Source organism: Capra hircus, chromosome 10, assembly GCF_001704415.2.
Source record: "Capra hircus breed San Clemente chromosome 10, ASM170441v1, whole genome shotgun sequence".
NCBI lineage: Eukaryota > Metazoa > Chordata > Mammalia > Artiodactyla > Bovidae > Capra > Capra hircus.
Genome location: NC_030817.1, coordinates 74481319 through 74502419, shown reverse-complemented (window position 1 = coordinate 74502419; position 21101 = coordinate 74481319). Strand labels below are relative to the sequence as shown.

Here is a 21101-nt window from a genome sequence, read left to right as displayed (position 1 = left end):
ATCTCTGTGTTAGCTCTTTCATCTGTGAAACATAGATAACACTAGTAGTACCTAATGGGGCTTGCCAGGCGGTGGCTATGCAGGAGACATAAGAGATATGGGTTCAATCCCTGGGTTGGGAAGATCCCTGGAGGAGGGCATGACAACCCACTCCAGTATTCTTGCCTGGAGAATCCCACGGACAGAGGAGCCTGGTGGGCTACAGTCCACAGGGTCGCAAAGAGTCAGACCCAGCTAAAGCGACATAGCACGCATGCAGCAGTACCTCATAAGGCTGCTGTGAGGTTTATAGGGAAGCGCTATAAGTATCCATACTTAGAAATATGCTCTGTTTTAAGATTGTGTTTCTCTCCAGTTTACAATCCTTCAGTAGTTCCCTATTTCCATTTATCAACAAGGCAAACTCCAGCTCAACCATCAGAGCTTGGCTCCTGGGTCTGTTTCTCAGGTAGCCCTGGAAAACTCATTTAGGCAGCCTAACTTTTCTTCCTTCTGGCTTTTACCTTGAACCTCTCACTGTACTCAGTACAATGGTGCAGTCCTCTCTCTACAGAGTTATTATCTTCCTTGTGGGAAGTGAGCTACTTGAGAACAAGGACTGTGGCTTTTTTTTCTTAAAAAAAAAAAAAAAATCTTCAAGCGTTGTGCCTAACACAGAGTAGATAATTAGAAGCAATGAGTAGTGTTAACTGTACATGAATGTGAAAAAGGGTAAGAAAGGATTGGGAAGAAAATATGTTTTGCCACACTGATTGGATGAGGGATGCTGTAAATGCTTTTCTGTATTATTTTCATGTGGTTTCTGTAATACAAAGTTAAAAATGGCTCCCATGTATCCATATAACCGATTGCCCTTTTCCTCCTTAGTTAAGAGTGGATCCATAAAATGGACTACTTCTTAGCAATAGGAAGGAACAAAATATTAAATCACAAAACATGGTTGAGCCCCAAAACTTTCTACTAAATAAATGACATTGACACACACACATGAACAGACTGAGCTTGCTTGAGTTAGATTATTAGTTCCACCACTACCATAGCTGTGTCATAGCAGACAAGTGGTTTACTTTCTCTAGGGATATTTCCTTATCTGTAAAATAGGATGACAGTAGTACCTACCACATAGGGCTGATAAGAGAATTAACGCTCATGCACTCAGTGTGAGCTAAAGGAGTCACTTCTACAAAAATTCTTTTGAGGTTGTCTCTCCACTCCCAGTGGCTTGTTGCAGCCTCCGCCTCTTACCTGAAGGTCCTCCCTTACCTTCTTCATACCTCTTTCTGAACTCGGAGTTCAGCATAACTTTAATAATTACACATATTCATTCGTGAAAGTCAGGAGACTAAACAAAAAAAAAAAAGGAAAAACAATTAACTCACTGGAAGGCTCAGCACAGCTAACCACTAGTGTAATATGGAAGAACATTTTTATTCTATTACAAGTTAATCACTAAAGGGCTGTTGCCTATAAGCTTCAATTGTATATAATAGCCCATCTCATTACCTGCCTCCCAGGTAAAGAGCATTAAACGCCTTTGTGTAGCTCACAAGAAACATCCTGACCAGGCCCCTCCTAAGGCCGACTGGAATCGGTAAATGTTTGAGTTTACTCCCTCTCCTCCCTCCCCTTTTAGTATGCTGCTGCTGCTGCTAAGTCGCTTCAGTCGTGTCCGACTCTGTGCGATACTCTGTGCGATACCGTAGATGGAAGCCAACCAGGCTCCCCCATCCCTGGGATTCTCCTGGCAAGAGTACTGGACTGGGTTGCCATTTCCTTCTCCAATGCATGAAAGTGAAAAGTGAAAGTGAAGTCGCTCAGCGGTGTCCGACTCTTAGCGACCCCATGGACTGCAGCCTACCAGGCTCCTCCATCCATGGGATTTTCCAGCAACAGTACTGCAGTGGGGTGCCTAAAACGCTAGCTCAGGCAAGACAGTTCTTTGGACGGTGGGAGTCCATCCTCTTCTCGGTTTGCTGCTTTCCCACCAAGTGGCTACTCCTTGCCCCACCGAACAACTCATCTCTCAATTTATTAGCGTGTCCTAAGGTGATAAGTAGAAGCTTGGACTTTGGGAGGGGGGTGTAACACTAATATTTTGATATATACTTTTAAAGACCCTTTGCAAATACACCACATCAATATTTCTTTATTTTAATCAAAAATGAATTCATATTACATTAGCTGTTTATTTTATAACCCATCCTTTTACTTACCACGGCCCCTCCCCTAGAAACACCCCTGCTCCTGACCTGCAGCTCCCACTGGTCAGGCCTCTCCTACGAACCCTCGGCCCTCCCGGAGTCCCGGCTCCGGCCCCACCTGCCAAGCCCCAGGGCAGCCCCGCCCCCGCCGCGGCCGGCTTCCATCCCCGGCCCCGCACCCCGCGCTCGCGGACACCCAGGCCCGGCGCTCGCGGCTCCTCCGTGGGGCCCGTTTCCGGTGGGGCAAGGGCGTCTCCGCGGGGGGCCAGCTCCCGCGCGCTCAGCATCGCCGGCGGCAGCCAGATGCAGGCGGAGCGAGGAGCTCGGGGCGGCCGGGGACGCCGACCCGGCCGCGGCCGGCCGGGCGGCGATCGCGACCGCGAGCGGGCGGGCGCCGGGACCGCCGTAGCGAGAGGTGGCGGTGGAGATGGAGGCGGCCGCCGAGGCCGCGGCCGCGGGTTCCGGGGCGGCCGCGGTGGCCGAGGAGGAGGCGCCCCGCGAGGCGGCCGTCGGGAGCCGGGAGGCCGCGGCGCCAGGATCAGCGAACCGGTAAGAGGCAACGGCGGGTGGGGTCTAGTGGGGGTCGCCGCCGCGTGGGACCGGGGCCGGTGAGGGACCCCTCCGCGAACCAAGAACCGGGAGCGGCGTCCGGGGCGCGCGCCAGCTGGGCGGTGACGGCGCCTGCGCCGGGAGGGCGGAGGGCGGCGGGGGCGCGCGCCGGGCTGTGCACGTGGCGCGGGCGGGTGTGAGCCCCTTGCTGCCGGCCTCTCCGCTGGACACCCGGCGGTTCGGGGCGGAGGGCTTCTTCACCCTACCTAAGGGCTCTTGGCCCAGTTATTAAAGAACCCAGCGGTCGAGCCTGTGGGTCCGCAAGTCTAGGGGGCGCGTTGGGTTCGGGTACGGTGTCAGTGTGACGGGCAGGGCAGCCAGGGGCAGCAAGGGCTTGATCTCCTGGTGCCTGACCTTGCAGAGAAACGTTTATGTTAGTAAGAAAGAAGAAATTTGGGGCTCAGTTTGTTCACTGCCTGTGCAATGCGTGTCACACAGTAGTCGCATAATAAATGTTTATTGAATGAAAGAATGACCCCGACGGGCTGGACTCTATACTATTTGGGGCCAGGATCAGATACATAGTTTTTTTTTAAATAACGTAGTCATCTATTATTTTATATGTATAGGAGTAGAGGTCAGTGGTCTTCATCTGTCTGAACTTGCAATCTGTAAATGTTTCAGCAGTCAGGTCTCAATTTTAATAGTATAATCGGCCGTATTCACTCATTCATAGTTGGAAATCTCTTACAGCTTGAAGCAGGGAATGATTTGGGGACAGACTTTTACTATACTGCTATCTTAGCTAAAGGAGTTAAATTACTGTCTTTATGAACTATTCTGCTGTTATTATAACATTTGTAGTACAAAACCATCTTTATATTTTGAATTCCCGTGTGCATAGAGTGAAAATTTATTTTTGGTTAGAATTTCCTATTACTGAAGTATTTATAGTATCTTAAGGGCATAACAGAATGTCCCTAAAGAAAGGAGTTGTGTACAGAAAGAGAATTGGAAGAAAATTAAAAAGCTTAAAATTAGGTTTGGCATATTCAACCTTGATTAAGGTAGATGATGAGTAAAATTTGAGAGGTATGAAGAAATTCTTAACTCACCAGGAAATAAGGGAACCTGACCAGTCCAGTGCACACTGTATATATCACATTTTGTCTTTATAACATAATGTATATTAAACTTTATTACAACTTTTTTTTAGCAACTTGAAGTTGTTTAAACAACTTTGAGTTCAGATCAGTCCCTCAGTCCTGTCGAACTTTGTGACCCCATGTACTGCAACATGCCAGGCTTCCCTGTCCATCACCAACTCCCGGAGCTGGCTCAAACTCATGTCCATGGAGTGGGTGATGACATCCAACCATCTCAACTTTATAACAAATTTATTATATGCATATACACACTTTATGGCAACCCACTCTAGTATTCTTGCCTGGAAAATCCCATGGACAGAGGAGCCTGGCAGCCTACTGTCCATGGGGTGGCAAAGAGTTGGACATAACTTAGCAACTAGAACAACAAAACAATATAATTTTATATGTATAAAATCTTGTTTTTATAGATTAACTGTCTTGCCTAAGCTCTTGCAGCTAGTAGTGGCAGAGCTGGGATTTACACCCAGCTGCCCTTGCCCAGGGCTTCCTTGATGGCTCATTTGAGAATCCGCCTACAATGCGGGAGATGTGGGTTCAGTCCCTGGGTTGGGAAGATCCCCTGGAGGAGGGCATGGCCGCCTTCTCCAGTATTCTTGCCTGAAGAATCCCAAGGACAGAGGAGCCTGGTCCACGGGGTTGCAGAGTTGGACACGACTAAGCGACTAAGCACGCACAGCCCTTGACTGTGTTTTATTTCTCATATTTTTGTGAATCAATTACTGCTTTACTGAGAACAAAGCCGACAATCCTTGGTTGCAGGGATCATGTTTTAACAGTAATTGTAATTGTGGTCTCTTTGGTACTTGGTCTTCATTGAACTAAATTGAGTAAAATGATAGATCATCTAGAGATGAATAACTGAAAATTTGCCCTAATGTAGTAACTATTGTATTAAGACTTCAGGTTTTTATCTATTTTTTTTTTATTTTTTTATTTTATTTTATTTTTTTTAATCTATTTTTAGAATGGTCTGGAAAATTCCGTCTCTTATTTTCTTTTAGTATTTTCTCACTTTACAGTTTAAACGTAGGTGCTTGGCACAGTACCTGGGAGTAGCTGCAGACACTGTTGCTATCACCATCATATTTTCAGGTACAGCTGGATGAAGAGAGGTTGGAAAGATTATTCCTTCATTTTGGTTTAGGTTGGTGGCCTCTAAGTCACTCCTGCTTCTCAGGTTCTGAAGTGCTGTTCCTATTTAGGCTTGCTAAGAATACCATTCTTGATGCCTAAAGACTAAATGGGACAAAGTTGGTTAAGCTGCCTTTGACTTCTTGTTCTCATATCCTATGGTGCATTTGTACCCCAAATGGAGACTCACTGAAATGATTAGAAAGAAAAAATTTACAACAGAGTTTTAGTTTTGTAAGGACCAGGTACCTAACTCCAGAGTATAATACTGTCTGTTCCCTTTGCTTTCTGCTTTCGACTACTAGGGATACATGACTTATAAATGGAAAACAAAACAAAACAACGTCTTGATACGTAATATCCCACAGTAACTTGGTTATGTTGTACCTACTAGGCATTTGCTCTTAAATCATTCCCTCTATAGATGCGAACCCCAAGTCTATAGAGTTTGAGTAAGCATGTCATAAGGCTACTTATTTCCATTGAATATCTGCTAAAAGTGTAATATTGTACTTAATGCAATCATTAACTTAAAAATTCCCAAGTACTAGTGTTTTTTTGCTCAGAGTCGGACATGACTGAAGTGACTTAGCAGCAGGAGCATTTTCTTAGTTTAATCTTTTTGATGAACTATTAACAGAGAGTAAGTCAAGGCCTGTTGGCAGTCATTGGAAATGGTTTTCTTTCCTGTAATATTAATGGTAACTCACATTTATTGAGCACTTAGTATGAGATCAGAAAACTGAGGCACAGTTACGAGAGGTTAGGTAATTTACCCAGTATGACTCAACTCCCAGATCACAGAGCCTGAATTCTACCCAGGCATTTTAGCTCTGGAGTGACTTTGAGATTTGAAGAGGGGATGTGCCTTTTCACATGCCTATTTTCCTGATGTTTGATATAATTATAAGGTTTTAAGGTGGCACAGAACCATTTTCAATTATTGTGGGTGTCAGATCTTTGCTTTTTTGCTCCATGTTTATGTCAGTCGCTTTTACCCATTTTTAGATTACTTATGTCCAGTAAAATATAAGACAATTGCTTACGATTACATTAAGGAGAGTAGACTTGAAGCCTTTTTTTTTGATGAAACATTTTTGCTTTGCGAACAGTGATGTAAATCCTTTGCATGAGTAGTCATTAATATTAGATGCTTCCGACGTTTTTACTGCTACTGTTTTACTTAGTAAAAGGGAATTCTCTGACTTTGGTGTTCAAGCTTAGTGTGAACCGGTAAGAAGAAACGATGGCAAATCAATTCCTGGCAGTCAAAGACACCTGCTCTTTCGTTGGGGCTGAAGGGAGTCACTTGCATCATGTCAGCCAGCTCTCAGAGACTGAGAGCCTATTAAAGCTCAAACTCAAATGACAGCCTCTAGACTGCATTGCTCCTATTTTCAGAAAGCCTGAAATAAATTAGGTTAGAAACTGAACGTGCTTAAGTGTCCCCAAAGAAGACTGCTTTGAGATTAGCTTTTGGTAATCACGGAATTGGCCCTCTTCCCTGCTGCTGCCAACTGCCGCTCCAGCCCTGTAACTATTTTGGTATCCTTATCCTTGCTAATGTACCTGATGGAGGTCTGCTTTTCTCGCTGGCCATTGTTTCATTTACGTGTTTTCATTATCAACACAGGCAACTGATCCTCGAAACTTCCCGCTTATAGCCTGCTTAAAAATATTTTGATAAATTATGTAAGAGGTTGTACTTTTGTAATGAACTTTTAAATCAATGGTTCTGATTGTTTCAGAATATAAAATTTACAACATAAAATAAATATATACTGAAAACACTATAGTCATTTAATACTCACTATCGTTATGTATCTGTTCTTCCACCTTTTTCTTTTATTTTTTTGGTATTTTTTCTTCCAGTCTGAGTTATAATTGATATATAACTGTTCACGAGTTAAGATGTGCAGCATAATTTGGGTACATACATCATGAAATGATTATCATGATAAGTTTAGTGAATATCTGTCACCTCATATAGATGCAAAATTCAAGAAAAAGAAAAAATTTCCTTATGATGATTTACTCTCTTAACTTTTATATATAATATATAGCAGTGTTAATTGTTTTTATTGTGTTGTACCTAAAGTCCCTAATACTTATTTATCTTATAACTGGAAGTTTGTATACCATCATCTATTTAAGAACCACATGAATAAACTCTTTAGCAGTAAGAAGATTGATGTTATTCCTTATTCTTTCTAACCTGTATTTTAATTTCACATCTCCCATAGAATTGGGCCCAGTGTAATATATTTTTGAACTTGACAATTTTTTAGTGATGACCCTTTCTGCTTCCTTATAAAAAACTGTGATTTAAAACAATGTAACCTTGAGACTTAGAGAACAGAGGTGTGGACACAGGGTGGGAAGGAGAGCGTGGGGATGAATAGAGAGAGGGGGATGGAAAAGCATCCATCACCATGTGTAAAACAGATAGCCAGCGGGAATTTGCTGTATGACTCAGGGAGCTCAAACCAGAGTGACAACCTAGAGGGGTGGGATGGGGTGGGAGGTGGGAGGAAGGTTCAAGAGGGAGGGAACATATGTATACCTTTGACTAATGCATGTTAATGTATGGCAGAAACCAAACAATATTGTAAAGCGATTATCCTGCAATTAAAAATAAATTAAAAAAATGTTTTGTAACCTTAAGGTTTGGGTATAAGTTTTTTCTTTTAGACTAAATTAAAATCACATTGATTTATGGCAGTATATTTCAGTTAGCACTTGTTAAATGTAAAATTTTGTGAATGCATCTCATTTTCCTTAGTGAGTTTAGTTGAGTGTCCATGAATGAATATTACTTATTGGCTGAATGAGACAAGATTCACCATCAATTCTCTTCCAAAGTTTTTTTGGGAAAGATATCGGTACTGAGGAACATAGTTCTCATATGTTGGTGGATGGGAATGGCTGGGCTTTCATCAGAAGTGTCACTCAGTTCTCTGAATGCCTTTCTGGTTATATGCCAGAATCATCATTGTAAAACATTTGAATACTCTGCCAGCTGACAACTAGATTAGGTCCCACTTTAATTTTGCTGGAAACAAGGAATTGGAAACTACCTATTTGGGAATGGTCTTTAGAGTTACACTTTCTCAACATCTAACCTATATTTCAAATTACCTTTTCTTGGGGTTCAGGGAACACAGCACAGACTGAGAATGGCCAAGAAGAGGTTTCCTTGCCCTCAAGGGCTAAGTGTCCTGTATTTCTTTCTTTTTCTCTCTTAAAAAATATTTTTGATGTGGACCATTTTAAAAGCCCTTACTGAATTTGTTATGCTATTGTTTCTGTGTTATGTTTTGGTTTTTGGGGCCATGAGGCATGTGGGCTCTTAGCTTCCCAGCCAGGGATGGAACCCACACCCCCTACATTAGAAGGTGAAGTCTGAACCACTGGACTGTGAGGGAAGTCCCTATGTCCTGTATTTCCAAGATAGACTTCTCTTAGGAAAGAGTATGGACTTTGAATACCTGGAACTTGGTTCATTTAAAAACATGCGTGCTCAAAAACCCATTGAAAAAATCTTTATGAACCCCCAGGCCCCTGCTTGCTCCATCTGAGGCCTGGGGACTAAGATCACATTACTTAACGAGCTCTCCTTTCTATCTGGAACCTGTGTGGAGCCCTGTGAAAAAGGTAATGCCCGGAAACAAAGGAAATCAATATGTGAAGACTCTGCTAATTGCAGGCCTGTCAGAGGCCCTTCCTGAATATCCTGAACCCCAGCTCCCGTTTGGCTCAGTGCTCCTTGTTTGAGCTGCCTTGTCATCTTGCCTCAGTTCTTGATATTCTGATTTGTATTAGACAGCCGGGGCTTGCCTTGTTCACTGTTCAAAGTTGGACAAAAAAAAATCACAATACTAACCCCCACTACCCCCCCCCCCGCACCCCGCCTGCTTAGTAATATAGTGGGGCTTCCCAGGCGGCGCTAGTGGTAAAGAACCCGCCTGCCAATGCAGGAGATCTGGTTCGATCCCTGGGTTGGGAAGATCTCCTGGAAGAGGGCATGGCAATCCACTCGTTTTCTTGACTGGAAAATCCCATGGGCAGAGGAGCCTGGCAGGCTATAGTCCATGAGTCCACAAAGAATTGGACACAACTGAGCACAATATATAGTTTATTGCAGTTATTCACCAAGAGGGTTGGGGTGTGTTTTTGTTTTTCTTTGGTTTCTTGACAAGTGCAGAATAATGTTTTCAATTTTCCAACTTTTGTCAATCTTAGTAATGTTACTGTCTTTGTTTTAAACTACTGCTAGAATGGAAAATGGCAAGCTCATAATTTGAGACTACCAGGCTATTTCCTGGGGAATTAGGTAGTAAACCATTTCTGCTTTTTCCTGTTTTCTTTAGAAAAAGTAGTGATTACTTTTCACAATCCTGGGTAAGTAGCCTCTAGAGAGGCTGTGTAAGTTGTTGGGTCATAACTGGACCACAGCCTGCCTGACTTACTGTTTTTAAGAAATTAAATGGCTGTGGAGGTGTTTTCTATTCAGATGTCACTATTTTCTGATTCACTTTGGATTTCCAACGGGAGAAATAAAGACCATAGTGACACAATTATTTCTATTTTATAGAAGCAATGAAGGAGACACAGGTTGGATCCCTGGGTCAGAACATCCCCTGGAGGACGAAATGGCAACTCATTCCAGTATTCTTGCCTGAAAAATCCCATGGACAGAGGAGCCTGATGGGCTACAGTCCACGGGGTTGCAGAGTCAGACACAGCTGAGTGACTGGGCACGCATGCACCGATTAACTTATTAGGGCACTACCTTCATTCTCTTTAAAATTTCTTTCTCTTTTGTTAGAGCCATTTGTGTGTGTATATTGAGGTACCAAGAATAAGTTCTTTAATACTTTTTCTTTTTTCCTTTTGGATGGAAATAACAACTTCGGTCTGAATATATTCCAAATAGGTGTCATGGGGCATTGCATTGGGAATTGTTACAGACAGTCTCTCACTTAAAAAATTTTTTTAAAATTTTTTAATTATTTATTTTTTTAAAGTCACTCAGTCGTGTCTGACTCTTTGCGACACTATGGACTATACAGTCCATGGAATTCTCCAGGCCAGAATACTGGAGTGGGTAGCCTTTCCCTTCTCCAGGGGATCTTCCCAACCCAGGGATTGAACCCAGGTCTCCTGCATTGCAGGTGGATTCTTTACCAGCTGAGCTGCAAGGGAAATCAGTCTCTCACTTTTGAGTGGATTGTGTCAAAGGATGTTGAGAAATACAAATTGATACACGAAGTTTTATCCTGGTGTTGCAAGGATGCTGTTTTTAGAATTTGACTGACCTAATGTTTGTCAACCTTAAATTAATTAAGATGATTTCTGTAAAGAACAGTACTCCCAAGGATGCTGTGTACCATCCACTTCACATCACTGGTATGTGCAAATAGAATTAAAATTAGAACATAGGAGATTGATAGAATGAATTCCCTATTATATCTATTTAATCTTGCCTTCATCTTCTTGCTATTAAGGACAGATACAAATATGTCTGCTCCTTAGTACCAAGTCAAACTTATATTGAGGGATAGGAACCACATTTTAATATTCATATAGGCAAAGCTTTGGGATGGCAGAACTTTTATCAAAAATTTATGTATACTCTTGGATATATCAGTGCTGTGATTCCTCCATTTCTCTATTTAGCTGTGAAAAGTTACACTGGGAGATTGTCAGTGGATGTATATTGAGATAGTGACCAAATTTAGCTGTCTATAGTCTCTGGCTTGAAAGGACCATTAACATCAGCAATTTGGAAAAATGTAAAATACTTAACTAGCCTTCACTCTCAAAGTCTAATAAAGTGTGAATTTCATTTAAAACATGGATTTAGTGAATCTAAAGTTCACATCCCAGTAGCTAGACTTGCAGTATTGAGGACTAGAATATTTCAGTCTCTCTCTCTCTTTTTTTCTTTCTTTTTACTACAAGGTTTATAAAACATGTCATTGTTTAATATTTGGGCTAATAAAAACCTAATCTTATTTTATGCTACTGAAAAAGGCTTAATCCTTGTTATAGATACACAAATTTTTCAAAACCTACTAAGTATTCTTATTTTTCTCTGTCTCTTTTCCTTTCTTTCCTTTTTCTCCCACCTGTGTTTTTGTTTTTTCATTTTTCTTTCAGGGGTTATATCTCATGGTGATCCATGTGTTTTGCAGTTTAGCAGATGCTTAGAATCCTACCTTCCAACCCCCACTTATTAGTTGTAAAACCTCAGGAAAGTTGCATAAACTTTCTAAAGCTCAGTCCCCTTACTATATAGGGTGAGTAAGAGTGTCTACCTTACAAAATTGTAAAGACTGAAATTAGATGAACACAATAAAAGGTGGTTCTTTTATCTGCATTCAATCTGCTGTCCTCACCCATGCAGTCTTCTCAGAGTAAGCAGGTCAAATGCAAAGCTACACACTTAGTCATATACATGAACTTACATTGTTGTTGTTCAGTCGCTCAGTTGTGTCTGACTCTTTGCAACTCCATGAACTGCAGCACGCCAGGCTTCCCTGTCCTTCACCATCTCCTAAAGCTTGCTCAAACTCATGTCCATTGAGTTGGTGATGCCATCCAGTCATCTCATCCTCTGTCACCCCCTTCTCTTCCTGCCCTCAATCTTTCCCAGCATCAGGGTCTTTTCCAATGAGTCAGCTCTTTACATCAGGTGGCCAGGGGTACTGGAGCTTCAGCTTCAGCATCAGACCTTCCAGTGAATATTCAGGATTGATCTCCTTTAGGATGGACTGGTTGGATCTCCTTGTTGTCCAAGACTCTAAAGAGTCTTCTCCAACACCACAGTTCCTTTGTCAGCAAAGTGATGTTTCTGCTTTTTAATACATTGTCTAGGTTTGTCATAGCTTTCCTCCCAGAGCGCAAGCGTCTTTTAATTTCATGGCTGCAGTCACCATCTGCAGTGATTTTGGAGCCCAAGAAAATAAAATTTGCCACTGCGTCCACTTTTCCCCCATCTATACGCCATGAAGTATTGGGACCAGATGCCATGATCTTTTTAAGACTAAAAATGTCTTGGGAGACTTTTTAGTGTTTAATATGAGAGACTTTTTTTTTTTGAAGCTATCAATTTGGGATTGATCACATATGTTAGAATATGTTAAGTAGGCAAAAGCTAATGATTTTTAATTATTTAGTCAAATATATTTTATCATTTTATGAGGCTATTTTCATGATTCTTCTGAAGATTTTGGCTCCTAATTTAGTTATTTTTTAGTATATCCTGGATGAAACTCACTTATGTGTGACTGATGCACACTACATCATGGTTTCCATTATGTGACTTTTTCAATTCTAAACTCATCTCAAATTTGACCTCTTTCAACATGCTTCCCCATGTTATCAAAATCAATCTGTTACCTTTCCTTCTCTTTTGTATCAGAGAAAAATGTATCTTCTAAGACCAAACGTTCTACCTATTCTTTTAAATAACAGAAAAATACCAACAAGAAAATAAAAACTACCATGGGGGTTTCCTGGTAGCTCAACTGGTAAAGAATCCTCCTGCAATGCAGGAGACCCTGGTTCAATTTCTGGTTCAGTAAGATCCCCTGCAGAAGGAAATGGCAACCCACTCCCGTATTCTCGCCTGGAAAATCCCCGTGGACAGAGGAGCCTAGCAGGCTATAGTCCATGGGGTTGCAAAGAGTAGGACAGGACTAAGCACGATAATATCACCACCCAGATATAACCACTGCTTAACATTTTGATGTTAAATGAAACTGGAAAGATATCATGATAAGACTTTTAAGGAAAAAAGATAATAGGTATTTACTGGACAATTATAGGATATAGACACGCATTTAAAATATCCTAGAAGAGTATGAATGCATATCAAGCTGCTAATCTATGTGGAGTGGGGAAAATAGAGTTTGTGGAACTTTATCGTTCCTTTCATTCAGTGTATTTTATAGTTGTGTGTTATTAGAAATATAAATACATGCCATTTTGGAAAGAAGATTCTACAAAAGAACTTTGATTAGAAAGTAAGATGAGTCAGGTGGGCAAGAGGCTATGCATTTACAAATGATAGGGATTATCTTTGGGTGGAAGGACTGAATGCTGTGGAAAGAGGATCACTTTAGCTTGGACAGGTTATGTTCCTGTCTTTTTACCTATTTCTCTCTCTACATATACACACACTGTTTCGTTTTTTTTTCTTAAAGATTTCTTGAATCTTTAGGAGTAAATGGTAGACATGATGTCCCTTTACCCCTAAACACTGCAATCGTATTTTCTAAAAGCAAGGCAATCCCATATATAACATTAGCACAATTATCAAAATCAAGAATTAAACAGTATTGTACAGTACTGTTGTCTAATCTTATTGAGATTTTTCCAGTTGACCCAATAATGCACTTTATTAGGCTTTGAATCTCAAGGGAATGACATACAGATGTGGGACAATTCACTATGGCGGTTACCGAGACATCCTCACTAGTCTATTTCTGTTAAGTGGCTGGGTTCTCAGCTGCCTGTTTCCTGCTGTTTTTTGTTTTTATTTATTTTTTCAACCTTTACACTTCTCATTTTACAAGTTACTTGAAATTCTTTTAGTAAACTTCTTTTCTGCCTGAGTTAGCCATAATTGATTTCTACAGTTTGCAACCGAAACTTTGACTAATAGATTATTTTTTTCACACTTTTTCAAAATCTTATTCATCTTCACACCCTCAGTTCATTAAAAGTCACCTTTTTTTCATGAAGCTTCTAGATTTCATCAGCAGTTTTACTTTGTAAATAGAGCACTTAGTATTCATCTTCATTTTATTATAGTCAGTTATTTACTTGTGTATTACTGTCATTAATTATAAGCTACTTGAAGGCTGGTATATGATATGGCATTGTGATGTTTGGACAAGTAGAGGATTTATAAGGTAAAGGGGGCAAGCTAGAGAGGTAGTAAAAACAACATCCAGTTGTGGGTGTGACTGGTGATGGAAGTAAAGTCCGATGCTGTGAAGAGCAATATTGCTTGCATAGGAATGTGGAATGTTAGGTCCATGAATCAAGGCAAATTGGAAGTAGTCAAACAGGAGATGGCAAGAGTGAACGTAGACATTTTAGGAATCAGCGAACTAAAATGGACTGGAATGGGTGAATTTAACTCAGATGACCGTTATATCTACTACTGAGGGCTGGAATCCCTTAGAAGAAATGGAGTAGCCATCATAGTCAACAAGAGTCCAAAATGCAGTATTTGGATGCAGTCTCAAAAAATGACAGAATGATCTCTGTTCATTTCCAAGGCAAACCATTCAATATCACAGTAACCCAAGTCTATACCTCAACCAGTAATGCTAAAGAAGCTGAAGATGAACGGTTCTGTGAAGACCTACAAGATCTTCTACAACTAACACCCAAAAAAGATGTCCTTTTCATTATAGGGGACTGGAATGCAAAAGTAGGAGGTCAAGAGATACCTGGAGTAACAGGCAAATTTGGTCTTGGGGTACAAAACAAAGCAGGTCAAAGAATAACAGTTTTGCCAAGAGAATGCACTGGTCACAGCAAACACCCTTTTCCAACAACACAAGAGAATACACATGAACGTCACCAGATGGTCAGTACTGAAGTCAGACTGACTACATTCTATGCAGCCAAAGATGGAGAAGCTCTATACAGTCAGCAAAAACAAGACCTGGAGCTGACTGTGGCCCAGATCATGACCTCCTTATTACCAAATTCAGACTTAAATTGAAGAAAGTAGGGAAAGCCACTAGACAATTCATGTATGACCTAAATAAAATTCCTTACAATTATACAGAGGAAGTGACAAATAGATTCAAGGGACTAGATCTGATACACAGAGTGCCTGAAGCACTATGGATGGAGGTTCGTGACATTGTACAGGAGGCAGGAATCAAGACCATCCCCAAGAAAAAGAAATGCAAAAAGGCAAAATGGTTTTCTGAGGAGGCCTTACAAACAGCTGAGAAAAGAAGAGAAGTGAAAGGCAAAGGTGAAAAGGAGAGATAACACCCATGTGAATGCAGAGTTTCAAAGAATAGCAAGGAGAGATAAAGCCTTCCTCAGTGATCAGTGCAAAGAAATAGAGGAAAACAATAGAATGGGGAAGACAAGAGATCTCTTCAAGAAAATGAAACATACCAAGGGAACATTTCATGCAAAGATGGGCTCGATAAAGGACAGAAATGGTATGGACCTAACAGAAGCAGAAGATATTAAGAAGAGGTGGCAAGAATACATGTAAGAACTACATAAAAAAGATCTTCATGACCCAGATAACGACGATGGTGTTATCACTCACCTAGAACCAGACGTCCTGGAATGTGAAGTCAAGTGGGCCTTAGGAAGCATCACTACGAACAAAGCTAGTGGAGGTGGTGGAATTCCAGTTGAGCTATTTCAAATCCTAAAAGATGATGCTGTGAAAGTGCTGCACTCAATCTGCCAGCAAATTTGGAAAACTCAGCAGTGACCACAGGACTGGAAAAGATCAGTTTTAATTCCAATTCCAAAGAAAGGCAATGCAAAGAATGCTCAAACTACTGCACAATTATACTCATCTCACACGCTAGTAAAGTAATACTCAAAATTCTCCAAGCCAGGCTTCAGCAATACGTGAACTGTGAACTTCCAGATGTGCATGCTGGATTTTAAAAAGGCAGAGGAACCAGAGATCAAAGGATAATCGAAAAAGCAAGAGTTCCATAAAAACATCTACTTCTGCTTTATTGACTACACCAAAGCCTTTGACTATGTGGATCACAACAAACTGTGGTAAATTCTTCAAGAGATGGGAATGCCAGGCCACCTGACCTGCCTCCTGAGAAATCTGTATGCAGATTAGGAAGCAACAGTTAGAACTGAACATGGAATAACAGACTGGTTCCAAATTAGGAAAGGAGTACGTCAAGGCTGTATATTGTCACCCTGCTTATTTAAGTTATATGCAGAATACATCATGAGAAATGCTGGGCTGAATAAAACACAAGCTGGAATCAAGATTGCCGGAAGAAATATCAATAACCTCAGATATGCTGATGGCACCACCCTTATGGCAGAAAATGAAGAAGAACTAAAGAGCCTCTTGATGAAAGTGAAAGAAGACAGTGAAAAGTTGGCTTAAAACTCAACATTCAGAAAACTAAGATTATGGCATCTGGACTTCCTTGCAAATAGATGGCGAAACAGTGGAAACAGTGACAGGCTTTATTTTTTTTTTGAGCTCCAAAATCACTTCAGGTGGTGACTGTAGCCATGAAATTAAAAGACACTTGCTCCTTGGAAGAAAAGTTATGACAAGCCTAGACAGCATATTAAAAAGCAGAGACATTACTTTGCCAACAAAAGTCCATCTAGTTAAAGCTATGGTTTTTCCAGTTATGTATGGATGTGAGACTTGGACTATAAAGAAAGTTGAGCACTGAAGAACTGATACTTTTGAACTATGGTGTTGGAGAAGACTCTTGAGAGTCCCTTGGACTGCAAGGAGATCCAACCAGTCTGTCCTAAAGGAGATCAGTCCTGAATATTCATTGGAAGGACTGATGCTGAAGCTGAAACTCTAGTACTTTGGCCTCCTGTTGTCAAGATTTGACTCATTGGAAAAGACCCTGATGCTGGGAAAGATTGAAGGTGGGAGGAGAAGGGGACGACAGAGGATGAGATGGTTGGATGGCATCACCGACTCAATGGACATGACTTTCAGTAAACTCCAGGAGTTGGTGATGGACAGGGAGGCCTGGTGTGCTGCAGTCCATGGGGTCACAGAGTTGGACACAACTGAGTGACTGAACTGAGAGAAGTAGTGTATTTTTAGACAGTGCCTTTTGGGGAGTTCAGGTCAGCAGAATTATGTTTCATTTGCCTTTGTTATGCTATTTGAAGTACCCTTCTTTTGATGGTTGAAAGCTTAGTAACTAAAAAATTACTGCTCTCCCAAGGGCCAGATCTATACAACAGCTTTAAATCGCATTGGATTTTATATTTTCCTTGTTCTAAATATTTAAACTTTCCAGTTTGAGCAAACAACAGAGTTTTTAAACTATGAGAATAAAACAGGACTTATAGTATCCAGGAGTCTTATATAGCACCTGTTTTTACTATTTTGTTCTCTGTTTATGTTTAAAACATTTTTAAAATTAATTTATTTATGTTTTAAACTCATTTGTTGCATGTATTATTCAAACTTGGATCTTAATTTTGTTTACACTTTGAAGTCCTGCCACTTTTACCTTTGCCATTTTTGGGGTCAGTTATTAAATATTAGAGAAGTTATTTTTTAAAGCTATCTGATTATATAGCCTTGGTCCAGCAATTCCATATTTAGCTATTTCTCTTATATATATGTCTGAATAGTTAGCTTATGTAAATAGATGACTGTTGTTTGCAACATTGTTTAAAATAAGGACAATCTAGAAACAAGTTCCTAAATCTCTGTGAAGAAGGACTGGTTATGTTGTGTCCATGCAGAGATTACCTGCAGAGATTATTGTTCTTAAATAATAGGATAGATACAGGAAATGTCTAATATTAAGGGAAAAGGTTACTTCAGAAAAGTAAGTATAGTATTACTACATTTGTGTAAAAAGAGGATATTCATACATAGGCATAGAATGGAAGGCTATACAGGAAATATGTAGTGGTTACCTTTTGGGAATAAGACTAGTAGAAAAGGAGGAGTTTCCTTTATATCTTTCTGTTCAGTTCAGTGGTTCAGTTGTGTCCAACTCTTTGTGACCCCATGAACCACAGCACGCCAGGCCTCCCTGTCCATCACCAACTGCTGGAGTCTACCCAAACCCATGTCCATTGAGTCAGTGATGCCATCCAACCATCTCATCCTCTGTTGTCCCCTTCTCCTCCTGCCCTCAATCTTTCCCAGTATCACGGTCTTTTCCAATGAGTCAGCTCTTTGCTGCAGGTGGCCAAAGTATTGGAGTTTCAGCTTCATCATCAGTCCTTCCAATGAACACCCAGGACTGATCTCCTTTAGGATGGACTTGTTGGATCTCCTTGCAGTCCAAGGGACTCTCAAGAGTCTTCTCCAACACCACAGTTCAAAAGCATCAGTTCTTTGGCGCTCAGCTTTCTTCACCGTCAAACTCTCACATCCATACATGACTACTGGAAAAACCATAGCCTTGACTAGATGGACCTTTGTTGACAAAGTAATGTCTCTGCTTTTTGGTCATAATTTTCCTTCCAAGGAGTAAGCTTCTTTTAATTTCATGGCTGCAATTACTATCTGCAGTGATTTTGGAGCCCCCCAAATCAAGTCAGCCACTGTTTCCCCATCTATTTGCGATGAAGTGATGGGACCAGATGCCATGATCTTAGTTTTCTGAATGTTGAGTTTTAAGCCAACTTTTTCACTCTCCTCTTTCACTTTCATGAAGAGGCTCTTTAGTTCTTCACTTTCTGCCATCAGGGTGGTGTCATCTGCATATCTGAGGTAATTGATATTTCTCCTGGCAGTCTTGATTCAAGCTTGTGCTTCCTCCAGCCCAGCGTTTCTCATGATGTACTCTGCATATAAGTTAAGTAAGTGGGGTGACAATATACAGCCTTAATGTACTCCTTTTCCTATTTGGAAGCAGACTGTTGTTCCATGTCCAGTTTTAACTGTTGCTTCCTGACCTGCATACAATTTCTCAAGAGGCATATCCTTCTGTAGTATTTGAATTTTTACTTTGTTGCCATGAACAGGCATTACTCATATGAATAAAGAAACAAATCGAACATCAAGTTAACTAGAATTGCATTTTCAAAGTAGGTTCTCAAAGTCATCGCTACATTTAAATGATGATCAGAACCTCGCTATTTTGGAGGCAGGCAGTATTAAATGTGATTTTATAGATGAAGAAATTAGTAGTTGGGTGTACTTTAGGCTGTTTAAGTAATACAGCCACGTAGTTGGTGGTGGGATGAATACTTGAACTTGAGGTTTGTAACTTCTAGGATAAGAATTTTTTTTTTTTTTTGCTGTTGCTTATGAATGGTTAAAATAATGAATTGTGAATTGTTTTTTCCCTCTTAGAAGAATTATGTATTTTTCATGCTTTCCTATCAAGCATATATATCTTTCTTTTCTATTATAGCAAATAGGCTACATTGAATTTTAGTTTGTCCCTTAGAACTTTATTAACTTAAGCTTTTGTAGTTTATTCTGTATGTATCTTATTGTTCTTAGAGATAGCAGAAGAGACGGTAGTAAACTATGAGGTTGGGAATTTAAGATTTTCACCAGATGAAACAGAAATGGAGGTTTCTGCTCAGTATCCTTGGTCTTGGGGTGTGGTTTTACCACACTGTACTTCCCAGGCTATAAAAAGCCTTGCTTCCATCCCCCAGATTCCAGTTCCTTTAGGGGCCTCCTGTGCTATGTGATATTAAAAAGGTATCAAAAGATATTAAAAAAAAACTGGGAAACTTTTGCATCCCACTTCCCTTCCCTTCTCAGTTTCTTTTCTTTCTAAAATTGGGACGTCTGTAGCAAGCAAATATTGTAGAAAATATTGTAGAAAACAAATATCTGTTCTCATTCTCTCTCTCACTTATAAAATATTTAAGTGTGAAAATCATATGAGACCACTCAATTTTAGAATATCAGTATAATTTATAATCGATGAAATCATCCTGTAGCTTAAAAATCATGTTAGATTGAGATGTGCTCTGTAGAGCAGACTGCTTAAAAATGACTGAAAAAATGATGCTTCATTTCTCTCTACAAAAGTTAAAGGATTTTTTTTTTTTCAAATAAGAAGTGAATAATAGAGATAAGAGTGAATGTGTAAGTGCTTTTTGGCCTAATCAAATAAAGAACAGTTGAGCTGTCTGTCAAATGCAGGTTGAACTAGATGTATGAACTCCAAGGCCCTTGTCCGGCTCCAAAACAGCAATGAAAATAAAATTTCAGGCCACCCCCAGGCATCACCTGCTGCACCGAATGTGTGTCTGCTCAAAGCCAAAGCAATTTTAGCCTTGAACAGCAGGTGGGGTAAGCAGTCCAACTTTTTTCCAAATGGGAGTAACATTCATTTTCATACTTTAGTGATGGATTGAACAACCTTGGAATGCGTGCAAACCTGAGTGTATTCAAACCTTAACTGAGCAGATCAGAACAGCAGCAACAAAATCTTGATTGTGATTATAATTCTTCACTCCTCAGTTTTGACTGTTTCTTAGATTGTTGATAGTATTTCAAACCAGACTGAGAATCTGAGAAATGATATACACTCATCATTTCATGTTTCTCCTCCCCATGTTTTGTTAGACTGGTACAGCCGTAACCATAGAGGAAAAAAGGGTGGGAATCAGAGAAACAAGTTGTAGGAGAAAATCTTCTTTTGATGCTGGAGTTTCTTATCTGTTTGTGAGCTTTGGTGCAGATGTCATGGCTAAGGGTAATTCAAGCAAGGATGATGAGCACATGTGTGAGTTTAATATGGCGCTTTATTTATCCTTAACGTAGGTTTCCTAGATGAAAAGTTTGACTGAAACTGACTTGCGGTATGGACTCCAGACCTGGTCTGTATTATCGTATTTGTGAAATTCCAGTGTAGTTTCATTGATTGTTGGCATTAGTGGCAGCAGCAGCAGAGCTTACAGAATAAATTTTTTATGTTTTAGAACATAGATTTTAATGGCCACAAAGTAGTCTACTTTACAATTTATCTTCAATAAAATACAGTGGAAAAATAAACTTTTTTCCCTAACATAAATACATCTGTGCTGAACTCTTTTATAACACATTGTTATGTGAATAAATCTCAGAATAAATTCAGAAGTGAAATCACTGAAAAAAAAAATAAACAGCAAACTTTGGGAGTACGTTTCTTTTGAGTTATGTGCCTCTTCTGATACATGGACTTTTGTTTACACTACTTCTTTCATTTTCTGGATTGTAGAAATTGAGTTTATATTTGCAGCTTATGTATACAGTGGCTTTTAGTGCCTTAGCCATCTGTATTTCCCACTTCCAAGGCTGGTATATCCTTAAAAACAGATTTATTTTAAAAGAACAAATTAAAGAGGCATC

The 21101-nt window shown here is 40.2% G+C and overlaps 1 protein-coding gene across 1 annotated transcript in view; it reads left to right on the top strand.

The window, feature by feature from the left end:
• The window catches only part of AVEN (apoptosis and caspase activation inhibitor), a 187779-nt gene continuing 167373 nt past the window's right edge, over window positions 696-21101 (top strand). The window contains exons 1-2 of the mRNA XM_018053770.1: window positions 696-711; window positions 2182-2750. Coding sequence (XP_017909259.1) covers window positions 696-711; window positions 2182-2750 — 585 coding nt within the window. The remainder of the gene's footprint in view (window positions 712-2181; window positions 2751-21101) is intronic.